Genomic DNA, 21,900 nt, shown 5'->3' with positions numbered 1-21,900 from the left:
ACACCCAAAGTATTTAGTACCATACTACACCAACACTTGTGAAAATTGACATGATGATGCAATACAAGAGGAATAATTTGACTATACCAAAAGTTGGTCACTGTGACAGACCTCTCAACCCTTATAATTTTACCATAAGTCAAGGGAAATGACCTTAAAATACAGACCTATAGAATTAAAGCAAAAATTACAGAAATATAATTATTGCAGGAAAATCTGGGTACTGGTGTATCTATGTTTAATTTGGATCCTGATTTCATATTCAGTTCAGTGGAGTTGGTCAGGGGGCCAGACTAACTTTACAGGAGTTCCATTACCTCAGATGCTTTAAACTGCAGATATTTCTTCTTGCAAAACCTCTGCATGATGAAGCTGTTGTGTATTAAATTTTCTAAAGATGGCATCCAACAATAAATCTTTTGTTTTTTTAATCTTCCAAAATTGGCATCCAGCATGTGATACGTGTTCAAGACGATAAAAGACAGTAACCCTCCCAGGAAGTTTTCATAGTCGGTACATAAGAATACCAAAGGAATATTCAGATTCTTGCAGGGGGTTGGGGTGACAAGGCAACTATTCATTTATTGGATATTGCGTAGATCTGAGTATGTCTTATGGTGGGAGAGATGATTGAAATTGATACTTGAAATTGAAAACTTAAGAATTGCATCATGTTGAGAGATGGCAAGAAGACATTGGGCTCTGTAAGATTTGGAACTGCAGTTTGTGAAACTCTGCTTGAGGTAATTGAATCAGAGTTTACTTTGCCAGCGTTTTAGTTGAGAACATAATGTTTGCCATCACTGCATGAGACTTGAATCACACTTTTTAAATTCATGTTTTCCATTGACATAGCTGTACATGATATTTTGTTACACCTTACTGAATAAATTATAGAAAAACATTGCCTTCCTGAGTATCGTCTGCTGTAACCTAATTTTCAGACTTACATGACCCTCGTATTTTCATCTATATCAGTCTGTATTTGTTGGCTACAATGAATGTATTCCTGAGAGGATTTGTGTTATTGATCTAACCATTAACACAAATTTCTTATTGCTTCTACTCTGAAACTACATGGAGGATTGCCTTGAAACTTTAGGATGTGAGAGGTCATGGGTTTTGAACCATGACTAAGTCTTACCAAGAAACCTATGTTAAAAATCTACATCACACATGTACACACACACACACACACACACACACACACACAAACACACTTCTCATGTTCTTGATGGTCCTAAATAAAATTGGTGCTGCTTGGACAGGACATCCATTATATGTGTAATCTTGAATGGATGGTCCTATCAGCATGGGTTTTCACTAAAAGACTTATTTTTGTTGTCTAGTTGGTCATATATGTAAATGGTGCCGATCTGATGTCAAATATATCTGCCAAGTCAACCATCTTGAAAATCTTGTTATCACTACTCTGAATGGATAGTAGTATCAGCTTGGGTTTTCAGTATGATGTTTTGCTGGTTGTAATTAACAATGATGTCAGGCAGACTTCTAAAATGGCCATCTTGGAAACCATCTTAGAAATCAGGTTATCACAACTCTACTTGAAAAGAAAGTCATGTTGATGTGGGGTTTTCACCAAAAGACTTCTTATGTCAATTTGGTCTTAAATGAAAAAGGCACCAGTCTGACATCAAGTATGGTCACCACAGGAGCCATCTTGAAATTCTTGTTATTACTTCTCCTGCATATCCAGAAAATGTTGTTGTATTCTTATGATGCCTAGTTGCTCCTAAATGAAAATGGTGTCAGTCATATGTCATTTATGGCTGCCTTGATGACTGTCTTCAAAATCAGTTACTACTCTGCTTGAGTGGATAATGTAACAGAACAAAGAATACTGTACCAAACCCAGCATAAAGGCAATTAAAATGTACAGTACCTTGCTAAATAATTATTTTTGAAGCAGACAGTGAAGGTCTGTGTTGAATATGGTGTATGTAAATATTCATGTGTCATTTTAGGGAAAGTACCTCAGTGAACACTCACTCCTGACAAGAGGGAAGATGAATGACAGGCATGTAAGTAATAATAACAAAGGATTTTAAATGGATTTGTTTGTGTGTATATGTGTTGGGATAGATAGGTGATTTCAACTTTTCTTACTAGCAAGCACTAATGATTCTAAACATTGAACAAGTGCAGGCTAGAGAGGGAGACCCAGAACTTAATGTCATTGGTTGGGGGAAAGGGGCAGGTGCTTGCAACAGTAAATTAGTAGATGAAAATTATAATTTCCATTGTTTTAAACAGATATTCATTGAATGGATTTTAATATTAATGGATATTAGATCATTAGGAGTAGATTAAAGTTGATAAACAGATTCATGCATTGGTAAGGTTTGAAGTTATTATTTTGATTTTACCATGTTCCCTATGCTTTAGTCATTAAACATTAGACTCAGTAGTATTGTATCAATATAAATGTGTATATTCACATATATTGATATATTTTTTGTGCTAGTCAACAATATGACATGTAAATAAGACATTCACACAAATGAATAAAAATTGGATGTACAAAAATGATTTACGTAGCATCCTGTTTTGTCATTATGGATTTCTGTTTGTTGCCGATTTTTAAAAAAATGGGATCCATCAACAGATTGCAATATAAATTTATTCTTGAGTTATCAAGGTGTATATGTGATATTTTTTAATGAATTGTTTGTTCACTAGTAACTGTACTTCCTAGAGTTGATAATTCAGGATTTACATTTTAAGTTAGATATATATGCCTCAAACTAGTGTTGATATAAAGCTCACAAGGAATTATAAAGAATAGGTATCTACCTAGTAGATCTATTTTGTGAAATGAGTCTGTGTTAGCCATTTGGCATGTTCAAATCTCAGTAGGATGTGATTCTTTTAAATATGAGGCCTTCCAGGTTGAGTTCATGTTGTTTTAATTTGTACATTTTAGCTGCTGTATGAGATATGGGCGAAATGGCGAATGTGGTACAAGTTCCAGCCATTGGATCACATCAGGTTTGGATACAGGACAATTTTGTTTTTGTGGGTTCTAACAGCACTTTTAATGCAGTATTGGTTATTTTATGCAGTGGAAGTTAAGGACCTTTCCCAAGGACATGCCATGGATGGTATTGAGCCCATGACATTGTATCGAAAGCTGAGTCCTTCATATGTATCATTGTAGGATATGAAAATTCCACCCAGGGGTCAAAATTTTGATCCCAAGGGCGATATTTTCCTATTCTAGACTAAAGCAAATGAAATGAAAATTTTAAGTGAAAGTAAATATGACATATAGTGAATAATGATATAACTTTCAAACAGAAAAACATCCATTGAAAATTTCATTTCTTTAAAATAGAGCATAAATTGTTAGGATTATACCAAAACAGTTTGTATGAATTTCAGATGATGTTTAAACATATTTTAGTATGCAAAGAACAGTGGTTGAATTGAGTATGTTAATGGCAATACACAGTATCTAAAGCATGTACCACAGATAGCTTGCAGAGTAATGCAAATGTGTATAGGTAAAAAATCCACCCTTCATCGGATTCATGTTTTGGAATTCATATTCAGAAAGCTTTCCTGAGTTGTTCAAATCCACATGAGCATGTTGACTCATTTATGTGGGTTAAGTGGCACTTTGTTAGAGACGTGCTAGATTTTCGTGTTATCTACCAGTTACTTATTATGTTTTTAATATCAGTCAAGGAAGCATGGCATGCAGTGGTCAGCATGCAGGATTCATGACCAAAAGGGTGTGGGTTAGAATTCTACCATCAGATCAGCCTTGGCCGGTTACCATGGTGTTTCCAAGGGTAAGGCACATTACTCCAGTTGCTATGGCACTAAATAACCTACTTGCATACTGTACTGTAAAATACCAATTCAGATCAATATCAGTCAGTGCCTGATTAGATTGTTAACAATACAAATCAGTGATTGGATTTAAGGTACCTATTACCTTTACTGGATACTGATACTTACTTGAATTGATATTTGGTCATTTGTTGACTATACTTACTTGAATTAATGTTGGGTCATTTGTTGACTATACTTACTTGAATTGATGTTTGGTCATTTGTTGGCTATACTTACTTGAATTGATGTATGGTCATTTGTTGACTATACTTACTTGAATTGATGTTTGGTCATTTGTTGACTGTCTTACAATGATTGACTCAGTAGTTAACCCTTTACCTCATAGAGTGTATGGATTTTTAGGCAGTTGATACACATGTACCAAAGTTACACAGAACATTGCGCTAAAATTAGAACACCTGTTACCTATTTGACTACATACATATAGACCTGTCCGTTAACTGTTAAGCAGTGTAGTATATGGTACATTTAAGATCAATTTTGAACATTTTTTATTTTTGGTACACATATTTTATGTGTACAAAGATTTAAGAGTAAAAGCCAATCATTATAGCTGTATAAATTTTTTTCACGGAAGAATTTTTAAAGTGATTTAAAATCTTGAGAGAATCTGTTCACCGTTAAGCCACTGAAGCTGTGTGGCCAACCATAGCTGCCATTTCTCATACTTGAAATTTAAATTTTTTTATCTATGTCTACATCATAAAATCATCTGAATTTGATAATTTATTAAAACTAATTGTTGACGACATAAATATCAGAGCCTTTACAGACATTATTGAAGCTTTCATAGTAGTGATTCTGATCATGCAGACTTGAGAAAGTACGGAATGAAATCTGTGGCCTCCATTTTGGAGAGTGGAGAATCCGACTTCATTACTTTAAATAGCAGATTACGACTAGAGCTTAAGCAGTGACCACGTGATCTGATATAATGGTCATTCACACCAGTGAATTAGTATCTAATAGTGGGTTTTCCCTGAAGGTGGCACTACAAAAACCAGCTCAAAATGGCTGATGTTTACAGCAGGTGTCGAAAGGCGCTTCCATGAGAATGGTGTAGAGGTGTCAAAACGAGCTTCTATGTGAATCGGGTAGAGGTGTCCAAAGGTGCTTCCAAGAGAATTCAGTAGAGGCATCCAAAGGCGCTTGCATGAGGTAAAGGGTTGATGATACCAAAGATTGATTAGACTTGAAGTACCAAAATGTTTCACAGTTTGAGATTTTGAGATCACAAGCAGCAGACTGGCTGCCAGGCAACAGAAGTATGTGATTTATATGATTCTTTGAAATACCATAGAGAGTCAGGCAATTTTTAAAACCCAGTTGGCAACAGTTCACACAGATTACCTGCAGTTCCTAAAATTTGTTGAACCCAATACACACGTTTCTTTATTAGTCCAAAGTATTTAAATATAAAACCATTTGAATTTTCCTCTTTCATAATGATTTTAATTGATCTTTATGTATGTAGATGTAGTGTAATCATGTGAGAATTTGTGTGATCAATGTCTGTTGTGATTTATGTATTCCCATGGTCTGGTGTGATTTATGCAGGATTATGATTTGGTGTGATATATGCATGATCAAGGTCTGGTGTGATTGATAAATGATCAAGGTCTGGTGTAATTTATGTATTCCCATGGTCTGGTGTGATTTATGCAGGATCATGATTTGGTGTGATATATGCATAATCAAGGTCTGGTGTGATATACATATGACCAAAGTCTTGTGTTGTTTATGCATGATCAAGGTCTGTTGTGATATATGCATGATCAAGGTCTGGTGTGATTGATAAATGATCATGGTCTAGTGTGATTTATACATAATCAAGATATAGTGTGATTCATGCATGATCAAGGTCTTGTGTGAGATATGCATGATCAAAGTCTGGCATAATTTATGCATGATCATGATTTGGTGTGATTTATGTTTGACCAAGGTCTGGTGCGGTTCATGCACAATCAAGGTCTTTTGTGATTTTTGCATGATAATGATCTGGTGCAGATCATTTATGGTTAAGGTATGGTGTGATTTATTCATGACCAAGGTTTGGTGTGATTTATGCATGATCAAGGTCTAGTGATATCTGCATGATCATGGTCTGATGTGATTTAAGCATGAACAAGGTCTGGTGTGATTTATACATTATCAAGGCCAGGTGTGATTTATGCATGAACAAGGCCTGGTGTGATTTATGCATTATCAAGGCCTGGTGTGATTTAAGCATGAACAAGGTCTGGTGTGATTTATACATAGTCTGATGTGAGCCATATGTGATCACAGTCTAGTGTGATTTATGCATGATCAAGGCCTGGTGTGATTTATGCATGAACAAGGTCTGGTGTGATTTATGCATGAACAAGGTCTGGTGTGATTTATGCATGATCAAGGCCAGGTGTGATTTATGTTAGAAGTGTAGAGGGTTCTTATGGAACTATTTCTTAGTAGGGTATAGTTCATTTATCCACTTAAAATGAGCCATGATGGGATTTTCTGAGAACAGCCACAAGTCTGCAGCTACATTTACTTTGTGTGAATCTGCAGCCATACTTGACTATTTTGTTTCATTGGTGCAGAGTTCATGGCAAAGAAAAATAAAGAAGCTGACAGCAGAAATGATTGTGAAATAATTATGTATGAAAAAAAGATTTAAGAAAAGGAAGATTAAAAGTGCATTTTCAGCCTTAGTGAAATGAGAACAGAAAGGTCATAGGCACAGGATGAAACATAGGAAGGAGACCGAACAATCTGACACTGACCAAAAATGGATATATAGTAGTGATACAGATTTTGGCCAGCAAGATAAATCCCCCATTTTCTCAATACATTGTAAACTGTGAAGAACTGAATTTATCTTAGGCACACATTTTATTTTTTGGAGAAATATTTGCTTTTTCAAAAATGTATCTGTCCTCTGAAGCTTTTTAACCTAATTAATTTAGCATTGTATACCTTTATTTTTGGATAAAAAATGAAATTCCAGGTTTTTTTTAGAACATTTTTTGTATAGTTAAATTAATAACTTTGTTTAATAGGTAAATACCAGTAATTAGTAATTTGCTGGAAATTGGAATCAAAGGAAGGTAACTCAGTGCTGCTCCAGTTACCAGTGCATTGAATTAATTTATTATGCAATATCTGACTGTGGTCACTAATGTGGTTATGGTTTTTCGTGCCATTTTTTATCAATTTGAATACATACTGGTAAACATTGCCTGTTATTTACTGTAGCAGTTTGTTATCAACATCAGAGTACAGTTAATTTTTTTGCTGTCATCGACAATGTATTTTTAGAAGATATTTAATTTTCTTTCTTTTGAACTATACTTAATTTAAGTTGTACCATAACTGCATCATGACATCTGTTTAGGATTATTTTCATATTCAGTATAAGTGTAACTCAGAAATAGGGGTCACCTTTTAAATTAGCATTATTTGAGTTTATCCTCGTTATCCTCATGACTTCTCTTTCCATATATAAAATATTGAATTTCATAGCCTATTTCTGAATAGATAAATAATTCACAAACAACATACCAAAAATCAGATTTTTGTTATACCAAAAATTTTAAAAATACAAAAATCTTAAGATTAGTTGTTGTTGTTGTTGTTGCAGGGTTTAATGCCATTTTTCAGCACACGATAGGCTATACATGGTGGCCAGTATTAATGGTGGAGGAAGAACCCAGGAAAACACCGGAAAGAACCACCGACCCACGAGAAGCTACTGGCAAGCTTTCTCACATATCCACGTTGGCTGAATCCGAGACTCGAACCCACGCAGACAGAGGTGAGATGGCAATGATCCATAACTTACAGCACTTTAGACCACTCGGCCACTCGGGGCCCCCTTAAGATTAGTATGGTTGCTGAGTTATTTGGACATGTTATTCTCAAGTTTCAGCTTTAGTAACCACCCCCCCAACCCTTCTTCCAAAAAAGATAAGATTAGGGAGAACTTTGTTGCCACTGACTCACTCTCATACATACACAATTGCACATTCTTTGGTACAATGATCAACATGTAGTACATAGTAAAGTGGAACAAAAAGAATATATCATTATATGTGATAAGTATCAGAACATATAATAAGTACTTGAGAATTAAGTATTTGATAAAAAATTAAATGTTCCTTATTTTCAAAATGAATATCCAAGACAAAAAGAATATAAAATAATAAAAAATGAGAATAAATAAATGAAATTGTGAAAAACAAATCATTTTTTGTATGTAAGGTTTTACTCAAAAGTTATGTCTAACTAAACTATTTTTAAAATTAAATTTAATAGATATATATATTTTATAGCAGCAAAAAACCTGTATCTGTAATGAAAATGTAATTTAAGCAAAAACATGATATTCTTCTTCTTTATTTGTTAGACTTAATTTTTCTGGTGGTACAAACTGTCAAACTCGGAAGATAATTGAGCTCAGTTCCCAATTCAGTCAGAATCATACTGTTATGTATATCTGTAATTTTTTTAATTTTATTAATTACTGCAAATTGTTGTGATTATCTATAGCTGCATTTCATATATGGGTGTGGGTTCTATTTTAAGATATTAAGAGTGTAAGATTGCATAGGATATATAAATAGATGCTTATGCATGTGTTTACAGTTATTAATAATAAATTTGGTAGTAAATATATTTACAAGTTTGGGGCTGTTTTCCATTGGACAGGTCGGTTGGGTGAGTTATTAGAAGAATTAAGTTGTTTCCCATTGGATGGGTTAGGTCATTTGGGTTCTTTTATGATGTTGGAGATTTGCAAATTGTCATGTATCAAGTAGTAGCAAAATGCACTTTTAATCCTTTTTGCTAGTTTACAAGCAGATATGACTGGACAGTTTTCTCATTCTTATTTCTTGTGTTCTTGTTGTAACATCAAGTCTTCAGATGTATTTTATTTTGTCTTAGATATTATTTGAGAGGAAATATTTGTTTGGATTATTCATTGGAAATAGAAAGTATTCATTGGACTATAATATTATTCTGGTACTATCGTGAATTATTCAGTAGAGTTCTGGACAAGGCCATTTTGACACATCAGTGGCTGTTGGCAAAGCAGTATATTCGAGGATCTGAAATACATGTTGATTCTTTTGGACTTTACTAGACCTTTTTTAAGATTATTTTGGACTCAGTTCATAATACTTTAAATTCCTCTTAAATTTTCATTTTATAATTTTAATAATTGTTTGTTAAGTTTTACAAAACTTGTTGTTTTGCTTCTTTCTGTTACTTAGTTTGTGACTATGGAGTTGTAACAATACAAATTTAAGGAATTTTAGAGAGAAAAAGAATGTGATGTACCACTTTACTACTTACTCAGAGTATATAGAAAATATTTTTAAGATTTTACTTTTCAGGGATTATTTTGGAGAGAAGATTGGGATATACTTTGCCTGGTTGGGGTACTACACTGCTATGCTGATACCAGCTGCAATTGTGGGCCTGATATGTTTCATCTATGGATGTGCCACAGTCTTTCAAGATACACCAACGTATGTACCTGATTATTATTTGTTAGAATTTTAGTTTTGGTTGTTGTTATGTTCTAGACCAATCCGGTGGTCTAGTGGTAAGAGCATCCAACTTAGATGCGATAGGTTGCAGGTTGGAACCCTGGCCGAGTCATACCAAAGACTTATAAAAATGATACTAACAGCCGTCTTGCTAGGTACTCAGCATTAAGATGTTAGTGGTACGACTGGTTGGCCTGGTGTCAGGATAATATGACTGGGTGGGGCATCATGCTACATGTCTGTGGCATGATGCCCCAGTGCTAGACATCACTATAAGCTGCCACACTGCAGCCATTGTACCAATATGACTAAAATTCTTAAAGTTATGTTAAAAATCCAAGTCACACACACACACACACACACACACACACACACACACACACACACACACACTGACACACACACACACACGTGTAGCTTTCATATTGATGAGGCAATGTTCCATGATGTCATATACATGCATCATGACCCCTGATTGTGTATTGTATTGTTTTGGTTTCCACAGCTTGACTTTACATAGCTCAGCTTGATTTCATTCAAATTTAGCATGGGATGTAATGTTGGTGAGTCCATGAATGAATTTCCACTGTTCCACAACATTTACAGGAGTTTTGGCCCTTATTTGTCTGCCTTTCTTTTGGTTTCCACAACATAACAATTTTAAGCTTTGTTGGATCTTTGCTTTGTATTGATGAGACCTTGAACAAATTTGAATTCCAGCATTAACAACATGATTTTCAAACAGTTTTGCCTTTGATTAACCATTCTCTTACCATTGCTTTCTGAAGCATAACTTTAAAGTGTAATTTTGGATTTCAACCAAAGTTATCGTGTACCATTATATTGATGAAACTTTCAGTTAGTTGGATTTCAGCATTTTGATGAATTATGACACTTGAATATCCATCTTCTTTAAACCATAGTATTCAAACAGTAGCTCTGTTTATGACCTTTCCAAGGAAATTGTAGTGAGTTGGGTCCTAATAGCCCTAGTTTCCTAACTAGATTGTACAGCTAAATATCAAATGCGCCCAATTATTTTGAGCCAGAATTTCAGATTCTGCAGTCGGGTGTTGGGGGTGTAGTTTGTTAATTAACACTTTTATAATTACTGACAGTATTTCATACTGTATGTTGGCAATCTTGGTGCACACCTGAATCAAACTCACGCATTATTCAATCTATACCACTCCCTCGATAACTCGCGCCCTGATAACTCACGAACCTGCTTATAACATGGGGTCAGGCGTGGATCCCATTTTTTAAAACCAGAAAATACACCAAAAATTGATTCCTATTTAATGAACTTGAAGAAAATCGCGATCAAAATTGGTAATGGAAACTTTGATGTATTGCTCATTTTATCATCGAAAATGGTAGATAGGACCTGGAAATTTTAATCAACACTATGAAATATTAAATTTAAAAATAGATCATACAATTTTTTACATTTTCTTTCCAAATGACATTCCTAGTCCACCACAGTTAACGATATGTAAGGAAATTTAGATAAATGAATATGTCAGTTACGTCGAGTGGAGGCAGTACTTTAATAAATACAAATTAAATATTTTTTTATCAATTGAAATTTGTGTTCTAGTTCTATCTTTTAGTTCCTTTTAAGTGTAATCGTCATAAATGCAATGTGTCCTCTTGAAATTAAACATGAAATGCATCAATCTACCGTAAAAGCTATGACCGCGAGCGTTTCTCTGAGAACCTAAGTAGGTGCTGACCTTGTTTTGATAACTGACTTCTGGAAGTATTTATTGTTGCACTGAATTAAAAGCTGACTTTTGTATTATCACGTTAATTATGTGTTTTGAATCAAATAAAGGAGGTGGGATAGAAGAAAATCTAAAATGAATGAAAATCCAACAAACTTAAAATCTAGCGGCCCTGGTCGTATGTTGGGTGAACTCACTTCATTTGATCAATCGAACACTTACAAATATTATTGCGTATGTTACATAAACTGCCTTAAATTAACAGACTCATTCATTACTCTGATCAAAGATAACAAGGCAGCCCGAAGCGAAATGAATACTTCGTAAAATAAAGAGCTTGATTTCACAGATACATTCCATTGTCGGCAAGCGAGTTTCAGAGAATTCTTGAACTGACACTTAGAGATATCCTCAAGGATGATAAGAAGTTTCATTATTACTTCCAATGAAATCACGACATCAGTATTGTAATATTGAACAATAAAAAAATTGAGTTTCGACACAGACGAATGTCACACGAAATAAATGTCGCGTGTTTTTGAAAAAAATAGGAATCTTGTTTGGCAGTGTATGAACAGTTAGTCTAGCTCCCTGCTCTTGGGACTCCCGATTTAGCAGGATAATATTAATCACCACTACAGGAACCAGACTTATCAAGAAAACAAAAAGCAGTGATGTAATACACATTTTTTTCGCTTACACATGATGGTTGTTCAAACCAGTTGGAACGATCTTTCATATGTTGGACATTTTGAAAATAAATGTTATTTAAGCAGAATAATGAACAACTTCTTTAGAAAGAGCATGTTATTAAAAATTATTATCAGCGTGGATGTAAAATGAGGATTCAGTCAATAAACAGACCATTTCCCTAATGCTGCTTCCCTGCCCCCCTCCCCCCCCCCCCCGTTTCTCAATGTCAAAGCAATTTTTTGAGGTCCATCGGTAACTTGCACCTCGCTTATAGTGTGGTCTATGTTTGTGGACCCCGTTCTGTGCGAGTTTTCGAGGGTATTATGAACATGCAAACCATTATGCTTTTGGAATAAACAGTATACTTTTTTCACCAAATTACATTTTCCACTAGACTATATGGATAAAAAAAAATTACATTAAAAAATAAAATTAAAATAAAGCACTAAAAGTCGTTTTTGTCATTTTTATTATTATCTCTTTAATTCTACTCATATAAATTTTTCAAAAAACATGGGTTTCTTCAAATGTGAACTTTGCCTTAACAGATACATGTTTATTGATAAGCTAGTTTGTTAGTGAACCAGTCTATATTAAGAAAATGATGCCAGGCTTTAAGTGTAACACTTTACATTGTGAATTGTGCATGTTATTTGATGGAAAATGTTAGAGCAGATGGGTCTTTTGAAACTTCAAAACATGTCAGATCAGCAAAAGGTAAAATCAACAATACAAACTTTAAATGTAAAATAATACAGCACTCTGAGCACCTGACCATGATCATTGCAGAAATCCAGTTCCTGATCATTCAGCGAAGTTACACAGATAGACTAATTGAAGTGAATGCTGAATATAATAATTTTTCAGTGTACTTTGTGTTTGTATTCTGGTTCTAATCCATATGGATTTTGCCCTTAGTGACAAGAATTTTGACCAGCTGCAGAACCAGGTTTTTAGTAAATCTTTTCCACATGTTCTGTAATTCTGGCATGTGATATATAAATTACTCTTTTTACACCTAATTACGCTTTTGTGCCACTTATAATAGCAATAATTATGCTTATACCTCTTGGGGGGGTGTGGTATGTATGAATGTGATAGCTCCTTTATTCTGCCTTTTGTAACATTGTACTTTATTTTATGCAAAACAAGAAAAAATGTTGTAAAAAGTACATGTTATATTCCAAAAAGTAAAGTAATTTTGGTGTTTGTTTTTTGTTTTTCCAGCTCAGAGCTCTGTGACAAAACCAAGTCTGGGAATCTGACAATGTGCCCACTCTGTGACAAGCGGTGCTCATACTGGAAACTTGAAGACAGCTGCTCCTATTCCAGGGCAACATATCTGTTTGACAATCCTGCCACTGTCTTTTTTGCTTGTTTCATGGCTCTTTGGGGTAAATTAATAGGTTTTGCATGAAAGTGTTTGAATTTTTTGTGTTTCTTTTTATATAAAATCCCAATCATCCAAAAAGTTTGTTTCAGTGTTAATTTTGTAGTCATTAAGACTTCTGGTTTAGTCACTTGCATTCTCATTAGTAAGCAGCCTCATTTGGGATTGTAAGCACTACATGATGTAAATGAATAGATGCTGTGTTGACTGGGCTTTTACAGCTGATAACATAGTCAAGTACTCTACAGTGAGAAACATTGTCATAAGCACTGTATACACTGTATATATCAGTATGACCAAAGCACTGTTTACACCTTATTTATGAGTCTGATGATAACACTGTATACACTGTATATGTCAGTATGACCAAAGCACTGTATACACTGTGTATGTCAGTATGACCAAAGCACTGTATATATCATTATGACCAAAGCACTTTATACACTGTATATATCAGTATGACAAAAGCACTATATACACTATGTATATCAGTATGACCAAAGCACTGTATACACTGTGTATATCAGTATGACCAAAGCACTGTATACACTGTATATATCAGTATGGCAAAAGCATTGTATACACTGTATATATCAGTTTGACCAAAGTACTATATACACTTTGTATATCAGTATGACCAAAGCACTGTATACACTGTGTATATCAGTATGACCAAAGCACTGTATACACTGTATATATCAGTATGGCAAAAACACTTTATACACTATTTATATCAGTTTGACCAAAGCACTATATACACTATGTATATTAGTATGACCAAATCACTGTATACACTGTGTATATCAGTATGACCAAAGTACTGTATACACTGTGTATATCAGTATGACCAAAGCATTGTATACACTTTATATATCAGTATGACCAAAGCACTGTATATGCTGTATATATCAGTATAACCAAAGCATTGTATACACTTTATATATCAGTATGGCAAAAGCACTTTATACACTATTTATATCAGTTTGACCAAAGCACTATATACACTATGTATATTAGTATGACCAAATCACTGTATACACTGTGTATATCAGTATGATCAAAGCACTGTATACACTGTGTATATCAGTATGATCAAAGCATTGTATACACTTTATATATCAGTATGACCAAAGCACTGTATACACTGTATATATCAGTACAACCAAAGCACTCTATATATCAGTATGACCAACCAATAATCAAAGATCTAGTTGTTATGTTTATCAGAAGACATTATAGATTGGTGTCAGTTTTGATAGACATGTACAGGTCAGGATAGTTGAAAATCAAAGTCACAAAATGGCACAGCTTTTTGCCCTGTTACTTGAAGCAATAGAAAATTGCAAGTATAAAACATCATTATAATTATAGTTTTTGTTGTTAAAATAAATGAGGATATATCATCAGGCTCTAAAGCCCCACCATTTGCACAACCAATAATGTTAGCTCTAAAGTCCCTACCATTTGCACAACCAAGAATGTTAGCTCTAAAGTACCCACCATTTGCACAACCAAGAATGTTAGCTCTAAAGTTCCCACCATTTGCACAACCAAGAATGTTAGCTCTAAAGCCCCACCATTTGCACAACCAAGAATGTTAGTTCTAAAGTTCCCACCATTTGCACAACCAAGAATGTTAGCTCTAAAGCCCCACCATTTGCACAACCAAGAATGTTAGCTCTAAAGCCCCACCATTTGCACAACCAAGAATGTTAGCTCTAAAGTTGCCACCATTTGCACAACCAAGAATGTTAGCTCTAAAGCCCCACCATTTGCACAACCAAGAAAGTTAGCTCTAAAGCTCCACCATTTGCACAACCAAGAATGCTAGCTCTAAAGTCCCCACCATTTGCACAACCAAGAATGTTAGCTCTAAAGTACCCACCATTTGCACAACCAAGAATGTTAGCTCTAAAGTCCCCACCATTTGCACAACCAAGAATGTTAGCTCTAAAGTTCCCACCATTTGCACAACCAAGAATGTTAGCTTTAAAGCCCCACCATTTGCACAACCACGAATGTTAGCTCTAAAGTCCTCACCATTTGCACAACCATGAATGTTAGCTCTAAAGTCCCCACCATTTGCATAACCAAGAATGTTAGCTCTAAAGTCCCCACCATTTGCACAACCAAGAATGTTAGCTCTAAAGTCTCCACCATTTGCACAACCAAGAATGTTAGCTCTAAAGTCCCCACCATTTGCACAACCAAGAATGTTAGCTCTAAAGCCCCACCACTTGCACAACCAAGAATGTTCGCTCTAAAGCCCCACTATTTGCACAACCATGAATGTTAGCTCTAAAGTCCTCACCATTTGCACAACCATGAATGTTAGCTCTAAAGTCCCCACCATTTGCATAACCAAGAATGTTAGCTCTAAAGTCCCCACCATTTGCACAACCAAGAATGTTAGCTCTAAAGTCTCCACCATTTGCACAACCAAGAATGTTAGCTCTAAAGCCCCACCATTTGCACAACCACGAATGTTAGCTCTAAAGTTCCCACTGTCGCTATAATCAGAGACATGCAGAATTAAAGTAACCTCAGCTAGATCAATAGAGTTAGAGAGTTTTGCCAATGTGAAAAGTATATAAAAATTAAATATTGGTGTTTTTAATGAATTTGGGATATATTTTGCTTAAAAATGAATTATTGATGTTAAGAATGAGTTTAGAATATATATTTGTTATAAAAGGAATAATTCTGTTTAGGAACGATTTTACAATAATTTCTTGCTTAAAAATGAATTATTGATGTTAGGAATGCATTCAGAATATATTATGCTTAAAAATGACAAACACTGAGAGTTATAAACACTGACAAATAAGAGTGCTAACTTCCACATTGATGTAGCTGTCATTACTGGAGCTCAACCTCCATGCCACAATACCATTGGAGCTACAATATCTTCTCCTGGGCCTGTTTTAAGAAACAAAAATTCAGAGATTTTATTTAAGAATAAAACACTTAATTCTGATATTTTGTGAATTCTATATGCCATAATAAACATTATTCCTAAGTTTATATGTATTAAATTTGTGGCCTTGAAAAGCCTTGAATTTTCTGATGTTAAATATCTGTATGAACCAATATGTGTAACTTGAAGAAAAAAACCCAACAAATTTCCTTATCAGGTAGGAATACTGTGTGTGTATCAGATAAATATTGGACTATTTTAAAATTTCAAAACTTAAACACTCAGATTTCTTTAATTTTCAACGTGCCCAGGAACTGGGCTATTTTACAGTTTCAGAACTTAAACACTTGGATATACCTTGATTTTCTACTATACAGAATAGTTTCCCTGTTAAATATCCATCCATATTTTCTCTAATATTCTTGATGTGTCCAAACTATTCTTATTGAAGATTCCCATCTTCATGGTATGCTTTTAAACATACTAATTTCTTTTTTAGCTTCCTTTTTCCATGAGCTGTGGAAGAGAAAGCAAGTTGAGCTGGAATATGAATGGGATACAGCAGATTTTGAACAGGAAGAAGTAAGTAGACTTTCGTTTGATACTAAACTCATGGAAATTATTATGGGACAGAAATGAAATGTGAAGAATGCTTTCATGAAAAATATGCAAAATTCAGTTGCACCTTCTAATTAGGACCATATCATTACTATTAATAAAGGTCTTAAATGCTCCATTACTGTTATTAGTATTATGTTGTATTCAGTCAAAGGAGCCATTATGCAAGTCTCTCTGACTGAAACAAAACCTCCACTACTGGCAATATGACCATGTTATGTCAGAATTTTTATCATAATAAATAAGTACAAGTAATGAAAAAAACCAGAGCTGTGATATGCCCATGTTGTTTGAGTTTTTATTACAATAAGGACAAGTAATTAAAAATAGAGCCATAATTTGACCGTGTTATATCAGTTTTTATTACAGTGAATAAGGACAAGTAATTATTAGAAAATAGAGCCATGATATGACTGTTATATCATTTTTTATTGTAATGAATAAAGTGATTAGAAAATAGAGCCATGATATGACAATGTTATATCATTTTTTATTGTAACGAATAAAGTGATTAGAAAATAGAGCCATGATATGACAATGTTATATCATTTTTTATTGTAATGAATAAAGTGATAAGAAAATAGAGCCATGATATGACAATGTTATATCATTTTTTATTGTAATGAATAAAGTGATAAGAAAATAGAGCCATGATATGACAATGTTATATCATTTTTTATTGTAATGAATAAAGTGATTAGAAAATAGAGCCATGATATGACATTGTTATATCATTTTTTTATTGTAATGAATAAAGTGATTAAAAAATAGAGCATTGATATGACTGTTATATCAGTTTTTATTTTAATAAGGACAAGTAATTAAAAAAATAGAGCCATATGTAATATCATTATTATGATGAATAAGGACAAGTAATTAAAAGAACAGCCATGATATGACCATGTTATATCAGAAGTATTCCATAATGTGGTTCCTTTGTATTTTCAAATGTCAGCACCACCATCATTTGAATATATTTGCTAACACTGTTCATAATTAAAAGTTTTACTGTATTTTCTTTTTATTAGGAAATTCCTCGTCCAGAATTTGAGGCACAAGTTCAACGCCTTAGAACAAACCCAATAACAAAGGTTAACAAATTTTTAATTTTTTTTGTAGTAGAAGAAATATTAAGCAAAATGATCTCTCTTTGGTATGTAAAAGTATTACACAAATCTCGTATGCACAATTGATCTTCAAATTTGTATCGCCAGTAAGCTTATAGTATGACATGTTTCTGACATGTATTATCTGTGTTATATCTGTCATACATCATTGATCCACAATTTCTATTTTTAACTTCTTCTCAAAACCTACTGGACCAGTTTCAACAAAATTTGGCAAAAAACATCCAGGCAAGAAAGCATTTTAGTTTTATACAAATGAAGCTGATCTGCCATCAAATATGGGTGCTGGTACTAAAACTAGAAATTATTAATTTCTTGTCAATAACTGCTGAACATAATTTTTTCAAATTTAGCAGAAAGCATATTGGCACAAGTGACATGAGTGACTTTTAAATTTGTTTGAATGCTGATGACCCACAATCAAATATAGCCACAATTGGTAAAATTCGAAAAATCTTTAAAAGGATTCTTTATAAAAGAAAACTGCTCAATAAAGCTGATCTCCTATCAGACATGGACACCATTACTAAAATTTTAAGAAGCTTCTTTCAGCAGAATGTTACCAAATTTAATAAAGCATTATAGCTTTAAGGTTGGTAAAATGCCATCCATTCACCATTCAGGCATGAAAACTTTTCAGTTTTTTCAAATGATGCTAATCTGGCATCAGATATGGTTGCTTGTACTAAATATATGTAAACATTTTAATTCTTCTCAAGAACGTTCACTAGAATTAGAGCAGGTCTGACAGATATCGTCTTAGATTGGAAGGTCTTTCAATTTTGTACAAATAGTACAAATCCACTACCAAATATGGCTGCCATTATGAAAACAAGAAATCCAATAAAAGACTTCTCATAAACCAAGTAACAGAACCCATAAAGGACTTCTCAAGAACCAAGTAACAGAACCCATAAAGGACTTCTCAGGACCCATTCAACAGAATTTGGTGGAATTAGGCAGAAAGTATCCTTGCACAAATGCTTTTCAAGTTTTTACATATTGTACCAATCAGCCATTAAAATATGGCACCATTACTGAAGAAAAGAGAAAAAGAACACTTTAAGCAAATTGTTCCCAACCACTGATGAAATGTCATAAGAAACTTTTGGGCATGTAGCAGACCTGCCAACCCTTACAATTTTGCCTTAAGTCTCATGAAAATTACCCTTAAAATACACACTTGTGGCATAACAACAAAAACTATGGAAAAATGATCATTGCTGAAAACTCTGGAAAAATTTTTCACCTGTGTTTGATTTGGATCCGGGTTTCATATTAGAATTAGGTGAAATTAGCCAGGGAACGAGACTAACTTTACAGCAGCACATTGGACTCTTTAAACTGCACCTATTTGTTCATGCAAAGTATCAGCATGATCAAATTCTTGATTATAGAATTATTTTTTTTTAAATGGCGTCCAGCATGCAATGCTTGTAAAAGATGAAAAGGAAAATAAGCCTCTTGAAAAGTGTTAATAATAAACACATAAGAATAAAAAGGAATATTCAGATTCTTGTGAATAAAAGCTGGAAGGGACACAATTAAGTTTATTGGACATCACATGCCAATTTGAGTATGATTCATGGCAGGAGATATGATTGCCATTGTCATTTGAAATGGAAAAAGAATTTCCAAGAATTACGTAAAGTTGAGAGATAGCAACAAGTCATTGAGCTGCATAGGGTTTGGAACTAAAGTTTGTGCTACTGTACTAGTGGTAAATAAAGTCTTCTCCTACTGTACAAACTTTTCAGTTGAATATAATGTTTATCTTCGCTGCATGTTTCAAATACCGAACTTTTAGTTATGTTTTCCAGCTTTACAATAGCTGTTTATGATATTATTTTCATCTTACTGAAAACTGGTAAAACTTACAGGAAAAAATCAACTGCCTTACTAAGACAGACTGGTCTGGGTTGGCAGGTCTGATGTAGCCATCTCAGTTTTTTAAAATGAAAAATGGCCATTTCACTATCCAATATATCCATTATTACAAATTTGAAGAAATTAGACAGTAGGCATCCAGCTAATCCAGATTGTTTTTGCCATTTGCTCCATCAGCCAGGTCAGCTATTTCCAAGCCAACCAGTTTCTTCTTTCAGAGCTGTATGCCATTTTAAGGAAATACTGAGACTTCTAAATCTTATATGCATTTTAAATTTATCATGGACAAGTGGAAAAATTAAATTATGAAATCTCACTGGAAAAGCATCGTCATTGTGGAAAATATCTTTGTTTTAGAGAGTTCTCCTCTCGTTTGTCTTTTCATGATCCAAAGCAATAACTTATGGAGCACTGAGGCATAGATCATCCTCTGCCAAATCCTCTATAAAAAAAACATTCTGGTAATTAATTGTTCAAAAGGTGAAGGTCAGGGGAAGGACATTCATTAAATATATGTCAATAGATATTTTAGATTCTCAGTTATTGCAGAACTTTCTTGCTGTGTAATGATCATAATGATACAACATTTATTTTTAATAGAAAGAAGAGCCATATGTACCAATATGGAGTAAATCCATTCGATACTTCACCACAGCAAGCGTCATCTTCTTCTCTGTAAGTATCACCATTCACTTTCTTTCCAATATACCATTTATACTTGTTTATAAATTGAGTTAACTGCAAGCAGACCATGATCATTTGTAGCATAATATGCCAGCAGATCAGGATCTGTGTTGTCTGTTCCATTGATTACTCATAACAAATTGCATATACTGTTACGTGTGACAGTAGATATTGGTCTTTGCAGTTTGCATTTACACTTAAAAGCAAATAAGAGATCTGCCAACTGTTACAATTTGAAATGACCATGATATCATGGGCCTGTGGAATATTAGCAGAGCATTATGAAAATATGATCATGGGCTTGTTCATGTTTGATTCAGATCCAGGTTTCATATTAAGTTCAGTGGTGTTGGTCAGGAAACCAGTCTCAATTTTACAGTGATACATTGGATGTTTAAAAAGACTATATATTTTTCATGCAAAACACCTGTATGTCCAAGCTGGTGCTTATAACATAGTCTGGAAATGGCATCCAGTGAACAAAAATGCTTTGCAGACAAAAGTGAAAGTAAGCCTCTGATAACATTTTAAAAGCCAGCATTCAGGGAAGAAAAGTAATATTTAGTTTCTTGGGAGAAAAAAGTAGGAACAGCTACTGAAAATTTGCTTAACTTGTTGACTGTCTTCCTGAGGGCCTTGCTAGGGTTGGCATGTCTGGTACAGTATTGTAAAACCCTAGTGGCTTCAGGAATGTAGAATAGGTCTGATGGCAGGTCTGATAAAGTATGCTGGCCCTTTTGGGCCTAGGGATGTAGAATAGTCTAATAGCAGGTCTGATAATAGGTTGTAGGCCCCTGTGGGCCCAGGAATGTAAAATAGGTCTGATGGCAGGTCTGATACAGTATTAGGGCTCTTGACTAGTTTCAGGATGAATGGTCCTTGACTCTTCATTCCTGGTGCTGAGGAGTCCACATACAATTTGTTGAGTCCCTGGTATAAACTCAGAAGTCCCTTACCTAATTTTACAAAGAATGGAAAGGAACCTAATGATATACAGAATCATTACTTATTTGGATTCAATTCTTAGACTTTTATAAGATCATATTGAAAATAACCTATTTTTCAAAATTATTAATTGTCTAAAGCATTTTTTTAACATAATGCACTCTAAAATCTAGTTTTTCAAATGAGTTTCATTACTTTTCCTACTCTCTGCAGTTAAATAGCATATCCATTCACACCAATGAAACTTGCATGAATTAATCTGCCATTACACTGTACCATAGATATTGACTTAAATTACATCATCATTAGGTGAAACCAATAAGGAATGAAGAATATACCAAGCAGCATGTGTACAAAGAACTAATTAAGAATAAATACCTTAATTTGTAAGCAGCATTAATTTCCATAAGAGTTGTCCCAAAAGAATACAAATGAGATATAATATGGGCTCTGTAGAAAAGATGAGTAATATTGGTACATACACAGAGAGCACGAGACATTA

General features: G+C 34.0%; 1 protein-coding gene across 7 annotated transcripts in view; it reads left to right on the top strand.

The window, feature by feature from the left end:
* Positions 1-21,900, top strand: part of LOC149789830 (anoctamin-4-like) — a 190,558-nt gene that overhangs the window by 112,779 nt on the left and 55,879 nt on the right. For all 7 annotated transcript variants that reach the window (XM_089971827.1, XM_089971825.1, XM_089971822.1 and 4 more), the window contains 7 exons: positions 1,986-2,042; positions 2,945-3,009; positions 9,255-9,389; positions 13,058-13,224; positions 16,637-16,719; positions 17,784-17,846; positions 20,370-20,444. In XM_089971827.1, the coding sequence (XP_089827953.1) occupies positions 1,986-2,042; positions 2,945-3,009; positions 9,255-9,389; positions 13,058-13,224; positions 16,637-16,719; positions 17,784-17,846; positions 20,370-20,444 (645 nt within the window). The remainder of the gene's footprint in view (positions 1-1,985; positions 2,043-2,944; positions 3,010-9,254; positions 9,390-13,057; positions 13,225-16,636; positions 16,720-17,783; positions 17,847-20,369; positions 20,445-21,900) is intronic.

This window comes from Sinohyriopsis cumingii, chromosome 10 (genome assembly GCF_028554795.1).
Source record: "Sinohyriopsis cumingii isolate HCF-2022 chromosome 10, ASM2855479v2, whole genome shotgun sequence".
NCBI classification, from domain to species: Eukaryota; Metazoa; Mollusca; class Bivalvia; order Unionida; family Unionidae; genus Sinohyriopsis; species Sinohyriopsis cumingii.
Note: the sequence above shows the minus strand (reverse complement) of the source record. Positions and strands in the feature narration are given on the sequence as shown.